The 21,500-nt window shown below is 39.5% G+C and overlaps 1 protein-coding gene across 1 annotated transcript in view; it reads left to right on the plus strand.

Annotated features, from left to right (window-relative positions):
• The window catches only part of ADGRG4 (adhesion G protein-coupled receptor G4), an 89,665-nt gene extending 76,927 nt beyond the window's left edge, over positions 1-12,738 (plus strand). Inside the window, 3 exon segments of the mRNA XM_058659176.1 lie at positions 9,346-9,447; positions 10,753-10,920; positions 12,563-12,738. Of these exon segments, the coding sequence (XP_058515159.1) occupies positions 9,346-9,447; positions 10,753-10,920; positions 12,563-12,738 (446 nt within the window).
• Positions 12,739-21,500: the final 8,762 nt, after the last annotated feature.

The raw sequence follows: 21,500 nt of genomic DNA on the forward strand, positions 1-21,500 counted from the left end.
GAGAATGTCAAACTCCACCCCATACGCTTTAACCCTCAACTTTGGTTCAGTCAGTTTGGACTAATCAAACTGGGGTTTCAGTGAGTCTTCCTTTTATTGCCCTCCATCGAAAAAAACTTCATTCAAAAAACTTCCTTTTCCAAAGTGCACTACACTGGAAGTTCCATAGTATTTTCCATCAGCAAAGGAGCTTTACGGTCAAAGAGGCATTGGGAAATGTGGCAAAGTACTTTCCCATATTGTTAGAATAATACGATACACATCAGCATGGTAAAGATTCTGAAAAACTGTTAAAAAACAATCGTTAAACTGTTGACATATGCCTTGTTAGAATTATAAGCCAGTTTAAACTATCCTAAAATCTGCCAAGTTCAGCAAAATTATGCTTCAACACTATAAACTGCTAAATACTAAAATGAAAATAGACACGAGACAGCCATTTTAAGGTGTATAGAAGCTGGCTGTATATAAACTAAAATTGAAATGCCAATAAAGTAGTCACAGGATGTGATTAAGAACTTGCATTTTTTAAACTTATTGGTTACTCAATACCATGTCAATTAATTCCATAATGTTGTAAATTGATGTTGATGTTGTGTTGGGGCTTTTAATTGATCGGGATGATATTCTGCCAGCTCTGCTTTCAGACCAGAGATGGTCTCCCCAAGAAACCGTTGAATTTATCTGGACAATAAGATGCTGGACTCTATGCTTGCAATGAAAGAATCTTGACTGAATTTGAACTGTAATACTGCAACAAGGTGGAGGAATCCACCATGGGGGCAGGGTACGGGGAGGGGTTGGGGGAGTCCTAGAGCCTATGAAACTGTGTCACATAATGCAATGTAATTAATAGAAAAAAAGTTACTCTAAGTTCATAACCATTTGTTGTAATGGTTTTTAACCCCTTAGAAGCCCTGGATAACCTGATTTGACAAGATTTTACCCACTATGTGTAATAATTCATGAAACCATCTCATTCCAACATAACAAAAGTAAATTTCCTTAAAGATTCTGTCCCACCAAATTTTGCATTTTTGTACAGTAATCATCCTTATCCACAGTTTTATCTTCTACAGTACTAGCTACCTCTCTCTGAAAATATTAAGTAGAAAAGTTCAGAAATTCATGAGTTTTAAATAATCTGCATTATACCACAGTGCTGCAATTGTTCTGTTGTTGTTTAGTGATGCTAATCTCTTAAAGGGGCTAATTTATACATAAGACTTTTTGTGGGTGGGTATACATGTATAAGGACAAATAGTATTTATAGGGTTTGGTACTGTCTGTGGTTTGGTACTGTCCACTGAGGGTCTTGGAACATATTCTCCTTGTCTAAGGGGGACTACTATACAACCATATGCTGACAGAGATGTGATAAGACACAAAAGGCACTGTTGTTATTCCACATGCCACTTTCATCACTTTTAGGTGTTAGGAGTAGACATTTGAGGAGCTTTTCACTCCACTCACATTTGGTTCTCTTTGAGGATTTTAGCCCTTAATTTCATGCTAGATTGCTCACTGAAGGAAGTCCTGATGATGATCCCACAGACGGAATTCCCAGACCCAGACTTAGATATTCTAACTCAATACTCTAGCAAAATGCTTAAACCTCATGGACCAGCCACCCTTGGCATAGAATTCCACAGAAGTGGGTTAAGAACAGAAGACTATGAAGACCATTTTCTCAGTGCTGACTCCAGGCTACTCTTTGGATCATTAGACCTGCAGATAAATGTATTCAGCCTATGAAGAGAAAGATTAAAGGAAAGCTGACAACAGCATAAGAAAGCACTATCTATCTATCTATCTATCTATCTATCTATCTATCTATCTATCATTTATTTATTTATTTCAGAGAGGGAGAGAAGAGGGTAGCGAGAAATGGAGAGAGTGAGAGCAAGAGTGAGCCAGAGAGAGACCTCAAATGGCTACATCAGCAAGAGCCAGGACAGGCTGAAACCAAGAACCTGGAACTCTACCTGGGTCTCCCATAAGGGTGTAGGAGCCAAGGTACTTGCACCACCTGTGATTGCTTTCCCAGCTGCATTAGCAGGGAGCTAGATTGGAATTGGGATAGTTTGAACTTGAACTAGCATATATATGAGATGCCAGAGCTGAAAGAGAGAGATTTTTTTAAAAATTAATTATATTATTCCATAATACAGTTCCATACACCCCTGGATTTCCCCTCCCCTCCCAAATCCCCTTCACCCACTGACTTTCCCTACATTATTGCAATAATATAGTCATTTGAAAACAGCCCTAAGTCCATCATTCTGCTATTTAGGTGTATCCTAACATTGTTGGCTTGGAAAATGACGGAGTCCAGCATGCTATTGTCAAGATACATCCAACAGTTTCATTGGGAGTCTGTCTTTATTTTGCAAGTAGAGACGCATACTGCATTGTATCTTCACATTTGGATATGATAGTCTCTATGACACAGTTACTATACATTCCCTTAAATGAAAAGCCATAAAACAAAATCAACAACAGAGAAAAAAATAAAAAATGTACAATACTATTAAATTAAATAACATGCTACTTAATGACCAATGTGTTGCTGGAGAAATTAAAAAAAAAATCAAAGACCTTCCTGAAGCAAGTGATGTTATTGTGTGACCTAGAAGTCATTGAGGAAATTAATAAGGAACATAAAAACCTATTTTGAATGAATGAAAATAAAAACAAAAATATCAAACCCTCTGAGATGTAGCGAAAACAGCATTGAACTTGCTATGCCACAACACCAACTCCTAATTACATGTTTTTGTAGAATGATTTATTTGTTTGTTGTAGTTTTGAGAGAGAGAGAGAGAGAGAGAGAGAGAGAGAGAGAGAGAAAGAGAGATTTCCTCTCATTTATTCACTCCCCAAATAATTGAAACAGCTGAATCTGGATCAGGCTGAAGCCAGAAGCTCTGGACTCAATCTGGATATTGATAGGGGTTGCAGGGACTCAAGTACATGAGCGGTCACCTTCTGCCTTCCAGGATGTGCATTTTGAGGCCCCTAGAATGAAAAGCAGAGCTGGGACCTGAAACCAGGCACTGTGACATGGGTTGCAGGCCGTCTAAACAGTTCTTAACTGTGGCACCAACCTTTAACTCCTGAGTATTTTTTATTTTTATTTTTATTGGTTATGAGTATTTCTTGAAGGTTAAAACAAATCAGATCCAAGCTGTATCTGTCTGTAAAGATATGCTTTATACCAACCAAGATCCAGGTCTGACTAGTTCTGCCTATAAGATAGAATGTGCCTACCTGTAGCAAGGTGGTTTTCAGAGTGCTGTTTCAAACTCAACTTACACACACACACACGCGCGCACGCACATAACTTCAAAACAGGAATTTAGTAAAACAAATGAATGAAGCAGTCATTCCAGTGATAACCTTGCAATTCCAGCTGAAAGGGGTTGCCCTGTTGTCAAGGGAGAAAATCATAGTGCCGGGAATGAGCCTTTTTTTGTGAAGATGGAGTGCACAAATAGAGATGCAGGTGGCAAAACCTCCGCTGTCCCATCATGCCTGTGGTCTAGTGAGTAAGCAAATCAATGTATTATTAGGAAGAAAAAAGAAGGCTGTAAGGCAGAAAGGGAGAACTGGCAGCCAGTTCATTGGAACTGACACAATAACCTTTAAGTTGGAGAACTAATCAGACTGCATGCAGGAAATTAGACCAGTAATAGGTGCTTGATGTCACTGTGACCCCTTGTTCATACTGAAGATGAAGGGATTTTACCTGCTCTGAGACTGGACTTTGCTCTCATGTGGATGTTACACCACCTTCTAGGTGGTTGCTACTCAGAAAAACAGTGAATGCTGCTGAATTCATTGCCCCTCGGTTGTTTGGTTGCCAATAGAATGGAAGTCCTTAAAAGAGCTAGTGAGACATGCCATTCTGTTTAGGTTACAGATTTCTGCCTCCCACCTGGAATCGTAGTCTCAGAGCTGGGGCCAGGGAACCAAAATTTTTTCACTGCAGCTCTCCTGAAACTTTCAAGGGACAGAGAGCTCACCATTGCATAAAGAAGAGCATTTAACTTCTAATCAACTCTGATTCTTACACCTGTTTTCTTCAACTGAAGGTAGCATAGCACAGTGGTTAAGACCTTCGGCTGCGCAGTCAGACTGCCAGTCCAATTTTAGCTCTGTAATTTGGATCAAGTCATTGCTTAATAAACACTAGCTGTGATTTGTTTTTACATAGATGCTCAGTAGCATCCCCCACCTGCTCCTGGTTCTAAACTGGTATCCACATGCAACAGACCTAATTTGTCCTTCTTCATGATTTTTCTTTCAGATATCTGACTGTTGCTACCACTTATTTTTTTTCACTCTGTGTTTTTCTCACTTCAAAATTGCTTCTTAACCAGAAACAGCATCCCAGTTCTGTCATTTTCCCTCAAGTTCATCACTTTGATGCATTTTTGACTACTTTGTTGTCATCATCTCTTCAAATAAAATCTCTCAAAACAAGCATTGAACATTATACTGATGGGAGGTATGGTCAAACACTCTGGGAAGACACATCCATCCACCTTAAGATGTTTTTCTTCCAACAAGGTCCTAATCAAACTTAGATTTAGAGGCATTTTCTACTGACATACGCTCAGTTTACAATGGATTAAGACCACTTCACTACTTTTGCTACCTTCAAGACAGCCAATGTGGAGACTAGACCAACACTGTATGGACAAGAAAGTTTTGCAACATGCACTTAAGGCAAAATAAATACTTTGAGGACCATGCAGGTATTGTTAAGGTTGCAGGAGCATTTACGAGCTTATGGATTGAGTGCTTGGAGTTAAAATCAACAAACATCTATTGTGCTCCCACATGTTGCACTGGAAACAAAAGGAAGGTGATGCAACAATGAAAAGGAAACACGCTTCAGCCTTCCCAAGACTTGACAGGGATTACTTCTGCTAATTTCACACTCAAGTTCAGGAAACCCAATTGCACCTTGGAGAATTGGTAATTAGGACAATCTTAAACATGATTTTCATATCTCAAGGAGACACAGTAGCAGAGAGTGCTGATAGGTACTTTGAGAATATCCCTCCCAAAAGAAGTGTGTTCATCTTCTCAAAATTGCACTGATGAAATACATAAAATCTCTTTCTTTTTTTTTTTTAATTTTATTTTAAATTCATTAATTACATTGTATTATGTGACACAGTTTCAGAGGTACTGGAATTCTCCCCACCCCTCCCCAAACCCTCCCACCATGGTGGATTCCTCCACCTTGTTGCATAACCACAGTTCAAGTTCAGTTGAGATTCCCCCATTGCAAGCATATACCAAACATAGAGTCCAGCATCTTATTGTCCAGTCAAGTTCAACGGCTTCTTAGGTATACACTCTCTGGTCTGAAGACAAAGCCAGCAGACTATCATCCCGATCAATTAAAAGCTCCAACATACCATCAGCAAAAATTTACATCACCATGGAATTAATTGACATAGTAATGAGTAACCAATATGTTAAAAGTAAATGCGAGTTCCCAGCCACCTTCTGTGACCACCTCATTGACATTTCAATTTTAGTTTATACACAACCTATAACATTCAAAACATAACATGTTATACATAAGATCATATCATCTTAAATTAAGGCAAACATGTGGTATTTAACCTTTTGGGATTGGCTCATTTCCCTTAGCATTATGGTTTCCAGTTTGGCCCATTTGGCCACAAAGAACTGCATTTTGTTTTTTTTAATAGCTGAGTAGTATTCCATGGAGTAGATGAACCATAGCTTTCTTATCCAATCCTCTGTTGATGGGCATTTTGGCTGCTTCCATGTTTTTGCAATTACTGATTGTGCTGCTATGAACATAGGAGTGCATGTTGGTTTCTCATAAAACAAGTGTTCTGGATATATTCCTAGGAGTGCTATTGCCGGGTCATACGGTATGTTGTATTTGAGTTGTTTGAATGTTCTCCATACTGATTTCCATAGAGGCTGTACCAGCCTGCAGCCCCACCAGCAGTGGAGTAGGGTTCCCTTTTCCCCGCAACCTCGCCAACAAGTGTCGTTGGTGCTTTTATTCATGTGGGCCAGTCTTACTGGCGTTAGGTGGTACCTCATTGATGTTTTAATTTGGATTTCCCTTATTGCCAGGGAACTTGAGCATTTTTTCATATGTTTGTTTGCCATTTGGGTTTGTTCCTTTGTGAAGTGTTTGCCCATTTCCCATGCCCATTTCTTGAGTGGCTTGTTTGTTTTGACATTTTGGTTGTTTTGTAGCTCTTTGTATATTCTGGAGATCAGCCCTCTATCACCTAAGTCGTGTGCGAAGATCTTCTCCCATTCTGTGGGTTGCCTTTTTACTTTGTTGATTGTTTCTCTAGCTGTACAGAAGCTTCTTAGTTTGATGAGGTCCCAATTGTTTATTTTGGTCTTGATTTCTACTGCATTTGGAGTCTTTTTTAGGAAGTGAGGGCCTACCCCTAAGTGTTGCAGTGTGTTTCCAACATTTTCTTCCAAAAGTTTGAAGGTTTCTGGATGTAGGTTTAAATCTTTTATCCATTTGGATTTGATCTTAGTATATGGTGAAAGATGTGGGTCTTTTTGTTTCTGCAGGCTATCAACCAGTTGTCCCAACAGCATTTATTGAACAGACCTTCCCATTTGCCTGGGTTGTCGTTTGTCTTTTTGTCAAAGATTATTTGGCTGTATTTCTGTGGGTTCCCATCTGGTGTTTCTATTCTGCTCCATTGATCTTCTTCTCTATTTTTTTGCCAGTACCAGGCTGTTTTGATAACCACTGCCCTATAGTATGTCCAGAGGTCCGGAACTGTGATTCCCCCTGCTAACTTCCTGTTCTTGAGAATGGTTCTAGCTATTCGTGGTTTTTTGTGTTTCCAGATGAACCTTTGAATCATTGTTTCCAGATCTGTGAAGAATGTTTTGGGCAATTTGATTGGGATTGCGTTGAATGTATATATTGCTTTTGGCAATATAGACATTTTAATGATATTGATTTTACCTATCCAGGAGCATGGGATGTTACTCCATCTTTCTAGATCTTGTTCAATTTCTTTTTTAAGTAGTTTGTAGTTTTCTTCAAATAGGTCTCCTACATTTTTGGTTAGGTTAATTCCCAGATACTTCATGCTTTCCTTTGTTACTTTGAATGGTATCTTGCTGGTTAGATCTTTTTCCAACTTGGGGCTGTTAGCATACACTATGGCTGATTTTTGTTCATTAATTTTGTATCCTGCCACTCTACCGAACTCTCGTATAAGTTCTAGTAGTCTCTGTGTTGAGCCTTTTGGCTCTTCCATATAAAGAATCATGTCATCTGCATATAGTGAAAGCTTGACTTCTTCATTTCCCATTTGGATTCCTTTGATTTCTTTTTCTTGTCTTATGGCCTCAGCGAGTACCTCTAGAACTATGTTGAATAGCAGCGGAGAAAGCGGACATCCCTGTCTTGTTCCAGATCTCAGTGGGAAGGGTTCCAGTTTTTCTCCATTCAGTATGATGCTGGCGTTGGGTTTTTCATATATGGCTTTGATTATGTTGTGGATTTTTCCATCTATGCCTACCTTGGTTAGAGTCTTTAGCAGGAAGTTGTGCTGAATTTTGTCGAAAGCTTTTTCTGCATCTATTGATACTATTATGTGATTCTTGTTTTTCAGTTTTTGGATGTGGTGTATCACATTTATGGATTTCCGAATGTTGAACCATCCCTGCATTCCAGGGATGAATCCTACTTGATCTGGATGAATGATCTGTCTGATGTGTTTTTGAATTCTGTTGGCTAGGATTTTGTTGAGAATCTTAGCATCAATGTTCATCAAAGAGATAGGTCTGTAGTTTTCTTTCTCTGTAGGATCTCTGCCCGGTTTTGGGATTAAGGTAATGTTGGCTTCATAGAATGAGTTTGGAAGGGTTGCTTCCTTTTCTATTGTTTTGAAGAGTTTGTAGAGGATTGGGGTTAGTTCTGTTCGGAATGTTTTGTAGAATTCTGGAGTGAAGCCGTCTGGGCCTGGGCTTTTCTTTGTTGGGAGGTCTTTAATCACTGATTCAACCTCTGCTTCAGTTATGGGTTTGTTCAGGTTGATTGTTGCCTCTGGGCTAAGTTTTGGCAGGTTGTGTGAGTCTAAGAACTTTTCCATTTCTTGGTGGTCTTCTGATTTGTTGGAGTACAGTGCTTTGTAGTAATTTCTGATTATGTTCTTAATGGTTGTAATGTCTGTTGTTATGTTGCCTTTTTCATCTTTGATGCTGTTAATTCTTGCTTTCTCTTGTTTTTTCTTTGTCAGACGGGCCAGCGGGGTGTCTATTTTGTTTATCTTTTCAAAAAACCAGCTTTTTGATTCGTTGATTTTGTGTATGGTTTTTTTTATTTCTATCTGGTTGATTTCCTCCCTTGTTTTGATGATTTCTTGTTTCCTGTTGTGTGGGGGGCTCATCTGCTGCTGCTTTTCCAATTCCTGGAGGTGTGTGGTTAGTTCCTGTATTTGGCGACTTTCTTGGGCCTTGACATAAATGTATATTTGTATATTTATATATATAAATATGAAATATATATATGAAAAATATTTCCCCCTCCCTCTTATAGGACAACATCAAGGCTAGCAATGGAAATTAAGGGCAACGAAAACATGCTTTCCACACAATATAATTTTTTCAGAGAGTGCATGTCTTCATTGTTCTGCTGTGTAATAATATCCCCAGCTTAAAACAACAAACATTTATTATGTTACACACTGTTAGAGGGTTAGGAATGCAGGAGTAGCTTAGCTGTGTTTTTCTCATTCAGGGAAGGACACTCATGAAGTTGAAGTCATGCAGGGCTGCCACAATCTACAGGTTAGACTCACACTGGGCAATCTGCTTCAAGGAAGGCTCATTGACATGGTTGTGGTCTGGGAGCCTTAGTTCCTCACCACGCAGGCTCCTTCACAGAGGTGCTAGAATGTTCTCAAGAGAGAATACTTGGCTTCCTTTATAGTAAGTGAGGAGTGATGAGAGAGAGAAAGAGAGAGAGAGAGAGAATCTTTTTCTACCCTGGTATCAGAATTGACATTCCATCCTTCCTCCATGCTTTATTGGTATAATGCAGAAGGAAATCATAGGACAAGAATGCCAGGATGTGAAGCTCATTGACAGCCATCTCAGAGACTGGATACCAGACTGAATAGCTGACCTTATCTCTCATACACTACAATGAGTAGAAAAGACCCTAGAGAGAAAAAAGTGAAGGCTGGCCTATACTTTTATGCCATCACCATATTTGTGATGGAGGCTAGAAAAATGACATCAGAAAACCAGTAATGACAACAGGGTTCTGAAAAGGACTGATTTTTTTTCCTCCTTGCCTAGGTTTTCTCATTTTTATATTTTACTGTATAATGAAAGAGAGTGTACGAGAGCAGTGGCAGATGCACCTCTGCAATGGGAGATGGCGACTGGATAACTTTTTTGGTAAGATGCCAGTTTGGGTAAGATTTTGAATTTGATGTGGTTAACAAAATCTATCTGATGAACTTGCCTCTTCATTGAATTCATATAGTATCAGCATAGAAATGAAGATTATTTTGTGCTATGAAAATCGTTTGTGCTTTTGAGCTGAGATGAATGAAGTAGAGAATGTGATTCTGTGTGTGTTTTAGCCTAAGGAAGCTTTGTTGCAGCACGGATTCTTTGGTTTGCTGTGCTTGCTGTCACCTTGCCTTTGATTCAATTAAAAGAATATTGGTTGTCTGCTGTGGTCTAGGTACCGGGTTGCAGGGATTTCCGTCCAATGGGCTACATGGGGTTACGTAGGCAGGGAAGCAAGCAGTTATAGTGGATATGACCCCCCCCAAAAAAAAACCCCAAACAAACAAACAAACAACAACAACAACAAAACTTGTTGACATACCTGTAGCTGCCTGGCCAGTTGACTACCTGGGGGACTGAAGGCTTTTCTGTAGTGGATTTTGATGTTGCTTGTTGAAAGTCGTGTTTCCCTTGAGAATGTTTCCCGTGAAGGCAAGCTGATTAGGCAACGTCTCTCAGTCTTAGTACATAGCACAGTCCACTTCCCTTAGAGAAAGTAGTGCTTGAATGCTGATATTCTATAAGCAACACAGTTTCTCCTATTTTTTTCCTGGGCATGTCAGTAACTTGCTGGCCCTTGGTCTGTAGGTAAGGCAGGCAACCTCAGCAGATGCACTGGCCTTTCATATATTTATAATCTTGAATTCTTTCTCTCAACTTCATAGAAAAGCTGACTTTGAAAGAACACTGTGTGTGTTGAGTGTGATACTTAGCAGGATTATTGAGGTATAGTTTGTATACCATGAAGTTCAGGTATAGACTTTTTAAGTATAAAATTGATGAGTTGTATATATATATATATTTTTTTAATTGTTTATTATTTAACTTCAGTAATTACATTGTATTATGTGACACAATTACATAGATACTTGGGTTCTCCCCACCCCTCCCCAAACCCCCCCACCATGGTGGATTCCTCCACCTAGTTGCATAACCACAGCTCAAGTTCAGTTGAGATTCCCCCATTGCAAGCATATACCAAACATAGAGTCCAGCATCTTATTGTCCAGTCAAGTTCAACGGCTTCTTAGGTATACCCTCTCTGGTCTGAAGACAGAGCCAGCAGAGTATCATCCCAGTCAATTGAAAGCTCCAACATACCATCAGCAAAAATTTACATCATTATGGAATTAATTTACATAGTAATGAGTTGTATATATTTTTTTAAAAAATTATATGTTATTGCAGATGGCAGCAACAGGCTTGGGATAAATATTAAGTATAAGCACAAGAGAGTGAAGAAAATCTTGAAACAGAGATTAATGACAGCATCCGTCAACTCAACTGCAAGTAGTTCTACTTTCAAATCTTTGGACTCTGCACAAGGCCCTCCTTCAGAAATAAGTTTCCCAAGTGGTGAGAAAAAAAAACTGTGTTGTTTACACTTATATGAGAAGCTAATGCATTGATATAGGATCCTGCACTGCGTCTTGGATAGTATTTTCTCTTTAAAGCTAAATGCATGTGTGTTAGCATACACCTGAGCTCGCTCTTGACTAAGAACGTACAAAGAAGTGCCTACATAATTTAATATGACAAATTTATGGGTGATTGAGAGGAGAGAAAAGATTCATTGTTGAAACACAGGCTACTGCAAAAATTAAGAGAACGGAAGGAGGAGAAGGGCTGGAAAGGAGGGAGACAAGTATTGCTATGTTCTTAACATCATGAGCCTCTCCAAAAGACATGAAATCTGTTCTTTTTGTATTAACAAAAAATAAAATAAAAACTAAAATCTGAGTGTACTTAAAAGCAATTGTCAGAGACTGCTGAAACCAAAAGGAAAATTGGACATTGTCTAAGCCAAACTTGTCATTTTTATAAAAAAGGAATCTTAATCATGTAAGAAGATAATGCCTTGGGAACAGCTCTCCAGCCCATCAGAGGCAGAGCTGCAGCCTTTGTTCAGGATTTCTGGCTCTCACCTACTGAGATTACTCTGAGCAACTTCCATGGAAAATTATATTTATAGGTAGAGAAAGATATGGAGATGTTAGTAGAGTGATGAGAAAGTGCAGGAAAAAGGTTGTTCCATAGACTCAAAGCAAGGACAACTTCAGAACAAGTTGATGCTGTGGTGACTCTGTGTTCTTTACTTCAAGTTGGATTATGTGCAGTGTGTGTGTGTGTGTGTGTGTGTGTGTGTGTGTGTGTGTGTGTATGTGCAGGCTCTAGCCAACATATACATATGTTTAGGTGCTTGTGATGAAGGTGCTAGGAACCATGACACAGAAATCATGGGTTCTAGGAACTGTGCCAGGGCTCAACAGGCTAATCCTCCACCTCTGGGCACCTCTGGGCACTGGTTTGTGGCCCCGTTGCTCCATTCTCATCCAGCTTCCCACTTTTTCCTTTAAAAGGAGAAAAGAAGAGGGGTGTGTAATGGCCTAGTGGCTAAATCCTTGCCTCATACATGCCCAGCATCCCATGTGGGTGCTGGTTTGTGTCCTGGCTATTCCACTTCCCATTTATCTCCCTGCTTAAAGACTGGGAAAGCAATAGAGGATGGCTCAAAGCCTTGGGCCCCTGTACCTGTGTGGGAGACCCAGAGGAAGCTCTTGGTTCCTGCCTTCGGATCTGCTCAGCTCCAGCCCTTGCAGCCACTTGGGAAGAATAGACAGAAGATCTTTCTGTCTCTCCTCTCAGTAAATCTGCCTTTGAAGCTAAATAAATACATAAATATTTTTTAGAAAAAGAAAAAATAAAGAAATCGTGGGTGGTTATGGTAGTCCCTTAGCATACAATGGCTAAGGCTGAGTGGGAAATATTTTTACAAAAGGGTCTATTGTTTGGATTTCCCTGCTGTCCCTAGGGAAAAATACAAAATGGCAGGTCCAGGATTTTAATGATCTCGTACCAAGCAACAGCTTTGAGAGTCAGTGAACCTAGAACATGTGGTAACATTTTTAGATACTTCTATTATGTACAATGTTGGTCTATGTAGTCAGCTAGTCTCAACGGATGCCCCAACTGAAAATGCTCTTTTTCTTTAATGCAGGTGAATTTGGTGAAGATCACTATGGTTGTGAAGTTGTGCCTAGTTGTGTGAAAAGAATATTGCCTGCGGACCTCAAAGTGAATTCTAGTCATGAAGAAAGATGTTTTTCAATAAATCCTGGAATGGATATCCGCTTTCCCCCAACCCTAAACTTGGGGAAAGTATTGAAATGGTGAAGCAATTTTCTCTAACCTCATAAGTGAAATATTATTTTGGAAGGGGCAAAATGGGATGGCATTTAGTGAATGTAGGAATTAATCTACTCGTTGTGGTTGTGCCCCCTTTTTTGGATAGACTGGAGCTTATAATTATCATATATAAAGAAACTTCAAAACCTTTGTGGAAAATATAATTAAAATATGTTTTGGGTTTGGTGAAATGAATCAACAGGTGAAGTTGCTGCTTGTGTCATCAGCATTCTGTATTTGGAGTGCCAATTCCAGACTTTAATGCTCCACATCCAACCTGGCTGTCAGCTAATGCACTTGTGGAGGCAGAAGATGGTCCAAGTCATCAGGTTCCTGCCACTTGTGCGGAAGGCCCATATAGAGATTCTGGCTCCTGCCTTCAGCATGGCCTGGTCCTGGTCTTTGTGAGCATTTGACAGATGATCGCTCAGGGAACAGCAAACAGTGTCCTTAGCAATACAACAGGAGAGAACAGCCTGAATGAAAAGGGCAGATCAGGGCTGAGCTGAACCGTAGAGAGAGGGAGGCCAGAGGACTCCACCAGAGGCAATAGGGTGATGCGTTGCTCACTTGAATGATGCCAGTTTTGCTTTTAAGGATTAAGCATGAAGGGACACCTTAAGTCCTTCCCAAATATTTCCACTGAGATTTCCCAGCCAGACATGTTGCTTAAATTTGGCATCTGGAAGGATTTACAAGCAACTGGTTTTAGTGGCTTCACCGATCCTTCTGCTTCAAGGGCAAGAACTACGTAAGTGGGAACAAGGGAGGAAGGGAGACTTACTTATTTACCCTGTATCTTTTTGTATTTTTGAATCTTGTACTGAATACTATACGGTTATATTATTTCATTAAGCAGTAAATAAATGAAAACATAATCAGAAACTTTCAGTGAAAAAGAAAAACTCTTGAGTTTCAATTACACACATTGTTTTCCACCGTGCAATGGACTGTGGAGAGAGCAGAAATAAGTTCAAATCCCAGATGTGTCATTTCTTTAATGGAGAAGTCATAATTATTTATACATCACAGTGAGGTTTTAATAAAATGAGGCCTAAATATTTTCTAACACAGTGAAACACAGTACACTTTAAACTCCTTTCTCTTTCTACCCCTTATCTGCTTACCATGCATCCTCTCATGAACCCACTCACCATGTCTGTCCCATTAAAGATACAACCCTAGATATTTCAAACAAAATTTAGCACTGCTAAACCAACTAGAGTTGATGCTAGCCACTGGTAAAAAACAAACAAACAAACAAAAAACCAAAAAACTTCTTAGTCCCTCTTGCCTCACCTGTCAACTCACACAGATACACACACACACACACACACACACACACACACACACACACACAAGAATAGGTAGGTCCTTGACCTTTGAGTCAGTCCTCTTGTCTACGAAATTTTGTCCTGAAGAAATAGCACATTGTTCCCACATGGCTCCACATGTACCTTTTTTTATAGGGGAAGGTGGGGTGTGTGTGTGTGTGTGTTTCTGTGAAGGAATGAGCCTAAATGATGGCAAAAGTCATGAATGCTATGTACATTTGAGCTGACAATATGATCATCTGTACTCAGAAGTAAGATTTAAGGACAGAAATGTAATGGGCAAATGTATGTATTTTGCAAGGGGTTCAACTTGGGGAATCATTTTGACTGCTACAGTGCCCATAATTTGTACATATTTTCAGCAAGCAATAGGACCCGGATTGTGCTTCTGCTGGAGTGATGGATGGAAGGCTCGTTTCTAATGACCTGACATGCTGTCAAGAACAGAATGCTATTTATTGGAAAAGTTCATGATTCCTGTCATGACTCCTCTTACTAATTAGTAAAATGTGAGGTTTTTTTCCTGCAAATTAGATGACAGCTTGAAACTGCAGGGAAAACACTGATTAAAGATTTTTTAGGTATGCTTTGATTTGCTCTTTCTGGGCCTACAAAATGGCTGACACGTGCAGATAGACCCAAGTAATTAGGGAAGTGGGACCATAAGACTCATGAACTGCTTTCAATCCACAGTCATCTCCCAAGTATTAATAGAGCCCTGACATGGAGGGACAGATATGAACTTATTACATTTAAACCTCTACTTCTAACAGTTTGCTATTTATCATCAGCTACACACTGGAATGGTGAATGATTAAAGCAAGGGCATGGAGGAAGAACAGGGACATGTTTTATAGGTAGGAAACGGTGCAGGATTAAATCTGGCTGATAGTGCAATATTACTGATTGAGTTATCAGATGTAGGGGTGAGCAGCTTGAGTAGGACTAGTCTCCATGCATCAATACCTCAAGCAAATCACCTTTATTTTTAAAATATTACTTATTTACTTATTTATTTATTTATTTATTTATGTAATAAGCAGAGTCACAAGGTGGGCAGGATGCAGGGGAGGATAGCTTTCATTACCTGCTTCACTCTCCAAATGGCTATAATAGCCAGAACTGGGCCAAAGTGAAGCCACGAACTCCATCTGGGTCTCCCACATGAGTGGAAGGGGCCAAAGAACTTAGACCATCTTCCATTGTTCTCCTGGGTGCATCTTGTCAGAAGTGCAACAGTTGGAACTCAGCTGGCACTCATATGAGATGCTGACATTACGGTCAGTGCCTTAATCATTACGCCAAAACTCTGGCCACCCAAATGCTTTTTATGAAGCTCTTTGACAAATTCACAGAGGCCCGTAGAGTTTTGTGTCATGGGCTTTGCCTATTTCATTTTCTGCTGTGCCCAATTTTCCTCGAGCAAATTGACAGACACTGAATCGTGCTGAATGCCCAGTGAGGCAAGTCTGAGGAGCCTCCTGCCTCTACTCTTTACTGGTTTTTTTTTTTTTTCAGAAGCCCCATCAGTAATTGTTTATAGCAACAAATCTTTTTGGTTCCAGGGTATGGGAAGTTGAGGGAAGAGCAAGAGGATAAAAGATAAAACTTATATCTTCAAGAGCTCTGACCTAAGGTTAATTGGTGGATTTCTGGCTTTGGTCTCCAAGCATTTGAGGCACACAGCAAATTTGGAGTGATGGAGGAAGCATCTAGTTATATATTTCTCTGCTAGCTAAGTAAAAGAACTGAAATGGATTAAATTCATGCTTACAATGTCTGACACCACAAAATAGTTCATAAAGGCCACATGCAGCAGTTCATGGATGCTTTAAATACATACATATATGAAAATTATAGCTGGCTTTTCCTAATCTTTAGTTTCTTAGTGCTGAACCAACCTGAAGCCAGGAGCCAGGAGACTCTTCTGGGTCTTGCACGCAGGTGCAGGGTCCCAAGGCTTTGGGCCTTCCTCGACTGCTTTCCCAGGCCACAAGCAGAGAGCTGGATGGGAAGTGGAGCTTCCGGGATTAGAACCGGCGCCCATATGGGATCCCGGGGCGTTGAAGGCGAGGACTTTAGCAATGGGTTGTTAATTGTTTTAGTCTTCTGTCGTTATTTTACTGGGATGTTCTCCACATTTGTCTGCTTTTGGTGGGTGCTATTTCTTTTCTCTGTCAAGAGAATATCTTTAAGTATCATTTGTAGGGCAGGTCTGGAAGAGATGTATTCTATGATTTTTTTTTCTTAACCATGGAGGAATTTCATTTCATTTTCAAAGACAATGGAAAACTTTGCTGGGTGAGTTATTCTGAGCTGACAATGTTTTTCTCTTTAAAATATTGAATATGGGGCCCAGTGCGGTAGCCTAGCAGTTAAAATCCTTGCTTTGCATGCACCAGAATCCCACATGGGCGCTGGCATGCCCTGGCAGCCCTGCTTCCCATCCAGCTCCCTGCTTGTGGCCTGGGAAAGCAGTCGAGGATGGCCCAATGCATTGGGACCCTGCACCCGCGTGGGAGACCCGGAAGAGGTTCCTGGCTCCTGGCATCGGATAGGCGCGCACCAGCCCGTTGCGGCTCACTTGAGGAGTGAATCATCGGACGGAAGATCTTCCTCTCTGTCTCTCCTCTCTGTATATCTGACTTTGTAATAAAATAAGTAAATCTTAAAAAAAAAACCCATTGCTAAAATGACAGGATAGAATTACCACCTATTCATATTAACCTTGAATGTAAATGGCTTAAACTCATCAATCAAACGTCATAGATTTGTGGACTTGGTCAAAAAGCAAAATCCATCTATCTATTGCCTACAGAAGACATATCTCACCAACAAAGAGCAATGGAAACTATAGCTCATGGATTTTGATGTTTTTATTTTTACTTTTATTTCTTCAAAAAAGCTTTTTCTCTAATTTAAAATTCTTCATTGACTCATAGGTCATACATTAGCAATATTTTCTTCGAAAAAGGTTCTTGATTTTCTTTTTCATTTCTTCAGCAACATATTAGCCATTCAGCAGTACGTTTTTTAACTTCATGGCAGTCTAAATTTTCTATTTTTCTTCCTGTTGTTATTTTTTTTCTTAAATTTTCATTTAAGGGAATGTATAGAACTGAACATAGAGATGATCTTATCCAGATGTGAGGACACAATGCACTATGCATCTCTACTTCCAAATCAAAAATGGACTCTCAATGAAACTGTTGACAGTATCTTGACAATAGAAAGCTGGACTGCCTGCTATTGTCAATTTCTGCAATATCGGGATACACTTAAATAGCAGAATGATGGACTTAGGACTGTCTATGAACTATACTGTTGTAATAATACAAGGGAAATCAGTGGAGGGTGGCAGAGGGATTTGGGAAGGGGGCAAGGGAAATCCCAGAACCCATGGAACAGTATCACAAAATAATAATAAAATGAAAACAAAAATCAAGGGGAGACAGATGGCACTCAGGGCTCTACATTGGAATATATGTGTCAGAACTGGAACTCCTCAGTGGCTTAGATGGAGCAGTGGACAGCAAATCCAGATGTAAATGGAGGATTTGGCAGTACACTGGAGCCTGCAGAGGACACCTGGCACCATAACAGAGGACAGAGGACAGAACAAATCGATCAACTACCCCAGCCATATGTTAGCAGTGAAAAACTGTACGAATGGAGACTCAAAGGTGTACTATGTCAGCTGGTGTATTCTGGAGAGATTTCGTCATGAGTGGAGTGACAATATTGGCAGCAATACAGAACTGTTGAACTATCAAAACCATTTGAGCAGGACCCTCAGAGCATGCTCCACATTGGGGATCCTGGTATGGTTGGGAAGCTAGGTGTAGCTTCTCCGCTTATCTCTCCCCTTCCCCCAGATGCAGGAAGGAAAAAAGAGAATGTAAAAACAATGATCTCATCCACTTTCCTCTAGCCCTTGACCCTTCGCACCCTTATCAAATATGTAAAAAGTATGAAAAGTAAAATTTATAAAATAAAAAGGACCCAAAAGAAATCAATAAGTGGTAGGTTAAATATTATAAAGGCATTTTAAATTTTAAACATTAAATATTTAAATTTATAAATATTGTACAATCACATCTCTTCTAAATGCATAAAACGATACAGTGCCATGCAAATGATTGTGTTAATTTAGCAGAATGTTGGGACTGTCAAATTCTCATGCTTCCAACATTTACTTATGTTATCCTAATATTCATCATAGACACAAACTTGAGAATTTTGCTTAAATCCTATACCACTTAGATTTGAGGAGAGGTCAGATGGAGGGACATACTACATTAATAGTGTGAAGGCACTCAAGTCAGTGGATGAACTAGATAGATGGTTAGATAAGTAGATAAATAGTTTTCACCTTCAAATTGTTACCCAACTCATCCATCATGCTCAGTTGATTGTGGGCAGCAATGGGACTAGAAATGGAAATGAATCCGAGTTGCAGTGAATTTTGATGAAGGCCCAGTTCATGCAAGATTGTTTTGACTCCTCAGCCACAAATTCTCAGAGGAAGGGAAAACTTTTGAGGCAGTTGCAATGGAAGAATAAAGATCTATCCTAAAAGACTATATCAATTATTCAGACATTAGTCATTTCAGAAGTACAGACATAAAGGTAGACACTACAATGGATCAAACTTCCTCAGCCTCTCTAGATCTGCAATGGACGTAAAAAAATTGAGTTGTGAACTTGAGATTGGAAAATATTTCCTGTTGGATCTTCTGGCTGTGCAGCTAGTGAAGCGTTTCCTCTCTCGTCAGTTGTCTTCTTTAGATCTCAGTCCAGCCATGTGAGCAGGTAAAAGTTTCAGAGAAATCCGGCATTCTTTTAATCTCTTACCTAACCATGCTGGCTGTTACACGCAATTTCTCTGTCGCCAGTCCTATTCAAGTACCAATAGATGATACATTGTGGTCAAAGCCACAGTTCTATCCACAATGAATTATGATTGTTCTTGGAATAATAAAACATCCACATGAAACTCTTCCAGTTTTGTAGTACAGACCTTTGGGAATGATAAATAGAAGCTATTTAATTGCTAATTCAATTTCACAAATCCTTATTTAGTATTCACAATGTTTGAGGTATTGAATAAAGACATACATGCTTTCTATAATTGTCTGGGGAGACAATTAAACATGTAGTAGCAATATTGTGTGTGAACTCTCATATATTGTTACTAGAGGTAAAAATTTATACAACTGATTGGAAGATAAATGAACATAGCCTGTTTGGAAAACTGTTTCATAGTTTCTAATAAAAGTAGGTTACCCGATGACCAGCAATTTGACTCCATGGTGTTTACCCTAAAGAAATGCAAATGCTTGGCCACAAAATTATACATAAATATTCATAAATGTTTAAAGCATAACAGTTAAAAAGTGGAAACTAATCAAGCTTCCATTAAAATAAGGGATATACGAAGTATAGAACATTCATGTAATGGAATACTACGTAACAGTATGAAAGACTGAACTATGGAAACATAAAAATATGTTGAGAAACAGGCATTAATTCTAATAGTTAAGATGCTGGTCAAAACTACTGTATTCCACATTGGGGCAGTTGTATTAATTCTCTGAATTGGTGCCTGATCTCAGATTCCTGCTAATGCAGACCCTCAGAAACAACAGCTTTTGGTCTCAAATGTTTGAGTTCCTGCCACCCACTTGGGAGACCTGGGTTAAATTCTTGGTTTCTGTCTCTGGCCTGGTATAGCCTGGCCACTGTAAGCATTTGGAGAGTGAGCCAGTGAATAGGAGATTCATTCTATCTCTCTTCCCACCCTCTTGTAATAAATGAATACAAATTTTTAAAAATATGTTTAATCAAGGAATCCAGGCACAAAATCATATATACTGTATGATTCCATTTAGATAAACATACAAAAATAATTGATGCTAATACAGTGGAATAGTGGCAATGTCATAGGGAGAGACCTATACTGGCAAGGTGTAAGAGGAAGGTTTCCAGGGTGATGAAAATGATACTCATTTTTCTTTTTAGATAATTTTTATTATTTTCCATGATATAGTTTTGTAGGTATAGGGTTTTTCTCCCATCCAAGTACTAACCAGGCCCAACCCTGCTTAGCTTCCGAGATCAGAAGAAATCGGGCGTGTTCAGGGTGGTATGGCTGTAGACAGTATGGGGTTTTTCTTCCACCTTCTCCCTCCTCACCTTCTACCCGACTGTTGTTCCCCATATTATTATGGATGTATAGTTCTCCAGCACCAGTTACAAGTTCAGTATTCTGCTACCCATGTGAAATAGTATGTATTTTTAAAGACATTTTTGTAAAGATTAGAGCGACAGAGAGTACTAGAAAAAAGGAGATAAAGAGGTCTTCAACTTGCTGATCCACTCTACAACAGTCAGACTGGACCTGACCAAAGCCACTAGGCAGGAACTCCACTTGCACTTCCCATGTGAGTGGAAGGAACCCAAGTACTTGGGTCACCTCTGAAACCTCCCAGATGCCTTAGTAAGAAGGAACCAGAACTTGAACTGATACTGATACAGAATGCAGACATCACAAGAAATGGCATGACTTGCTACACCAGAGCATCTGCACAGGAAATGGTATATATCTTAATAGTAATGGTAATTCACAAGTGTGTGCACAGAACTTAAAACTTCACCCATTTGCCCACATATGAAAGTCCACTCAGTTAAGCATTTAAAATAATTTCCTTCATGTATTTCACAAATACATGTATTATAATCTCTCATTTGAAAAGTCAAAGGAAAAAATCTATGCAGGTGTTTTGAGGATAATTTAGCATTAAATATTAAACTGTGTATCTACTTCCCTTTTAAATCCTGCTTTTAGGGCAAGCCCTGAGCATAGTATATAACACCACCATTCAATGGTGGCACCAACTTGAGTCCTGGCTGCTCCACTATGAATCTGGCCCCTGCAAATGTGCCTAACAGGGTAGCAGAAGATGATCTAAATGTTTGAGCCCCTGCACCCACATGGGAGCTTTGGAGGAAGCTCCTGGATCCAAGATTCAACTGCTCCAGTTCCTGCCGTTACAGCCTTCAGCCATTTGGGGAGTGACCCACAGCATGGAGGTTATCTCTCTCCCTGTCTCTGTATCTCTTCTTTTAAGTAAAGATAAGAGACAGAAAGAAAGCCAGAATATGAGATGGCATATAAGTTAAGAAAAACAGGATTTCACAATAAGTAACAGAAGTAATAGTGACAGAGACTGCTGAGAATTTAAAGTTCATAAGAAAAAAGAAATGTCTCTTGTTAATGTAGTGACAAAGGAATGTTGGTGAAGTCTGAGATGTAGTGAGGAGTAATGAGAGGGCAAACCTAGCTCTTTCAGTAAATTTAGTCACTAATTTTCAAGAGTTGGCAAGCTGGCAGACAGGGTGTCATTGAAGGAGTTT

The sequence above is a fragment of the Ochotona princeps genome, chromosome X (assembly GCF_030435755.1).
Source record: "Ochotona princeps isolate mOchPri1 chromosome X, mOchPri1.hap1, whole genome shotgun sequence".
In the NCBI taxonomy this organism is placed as follows: Eukaryota; Metazoa; Chordata; class Mammalia; order Lagomorpha; family Ochotonidae; genus Ochotona; species Ochotona princeps.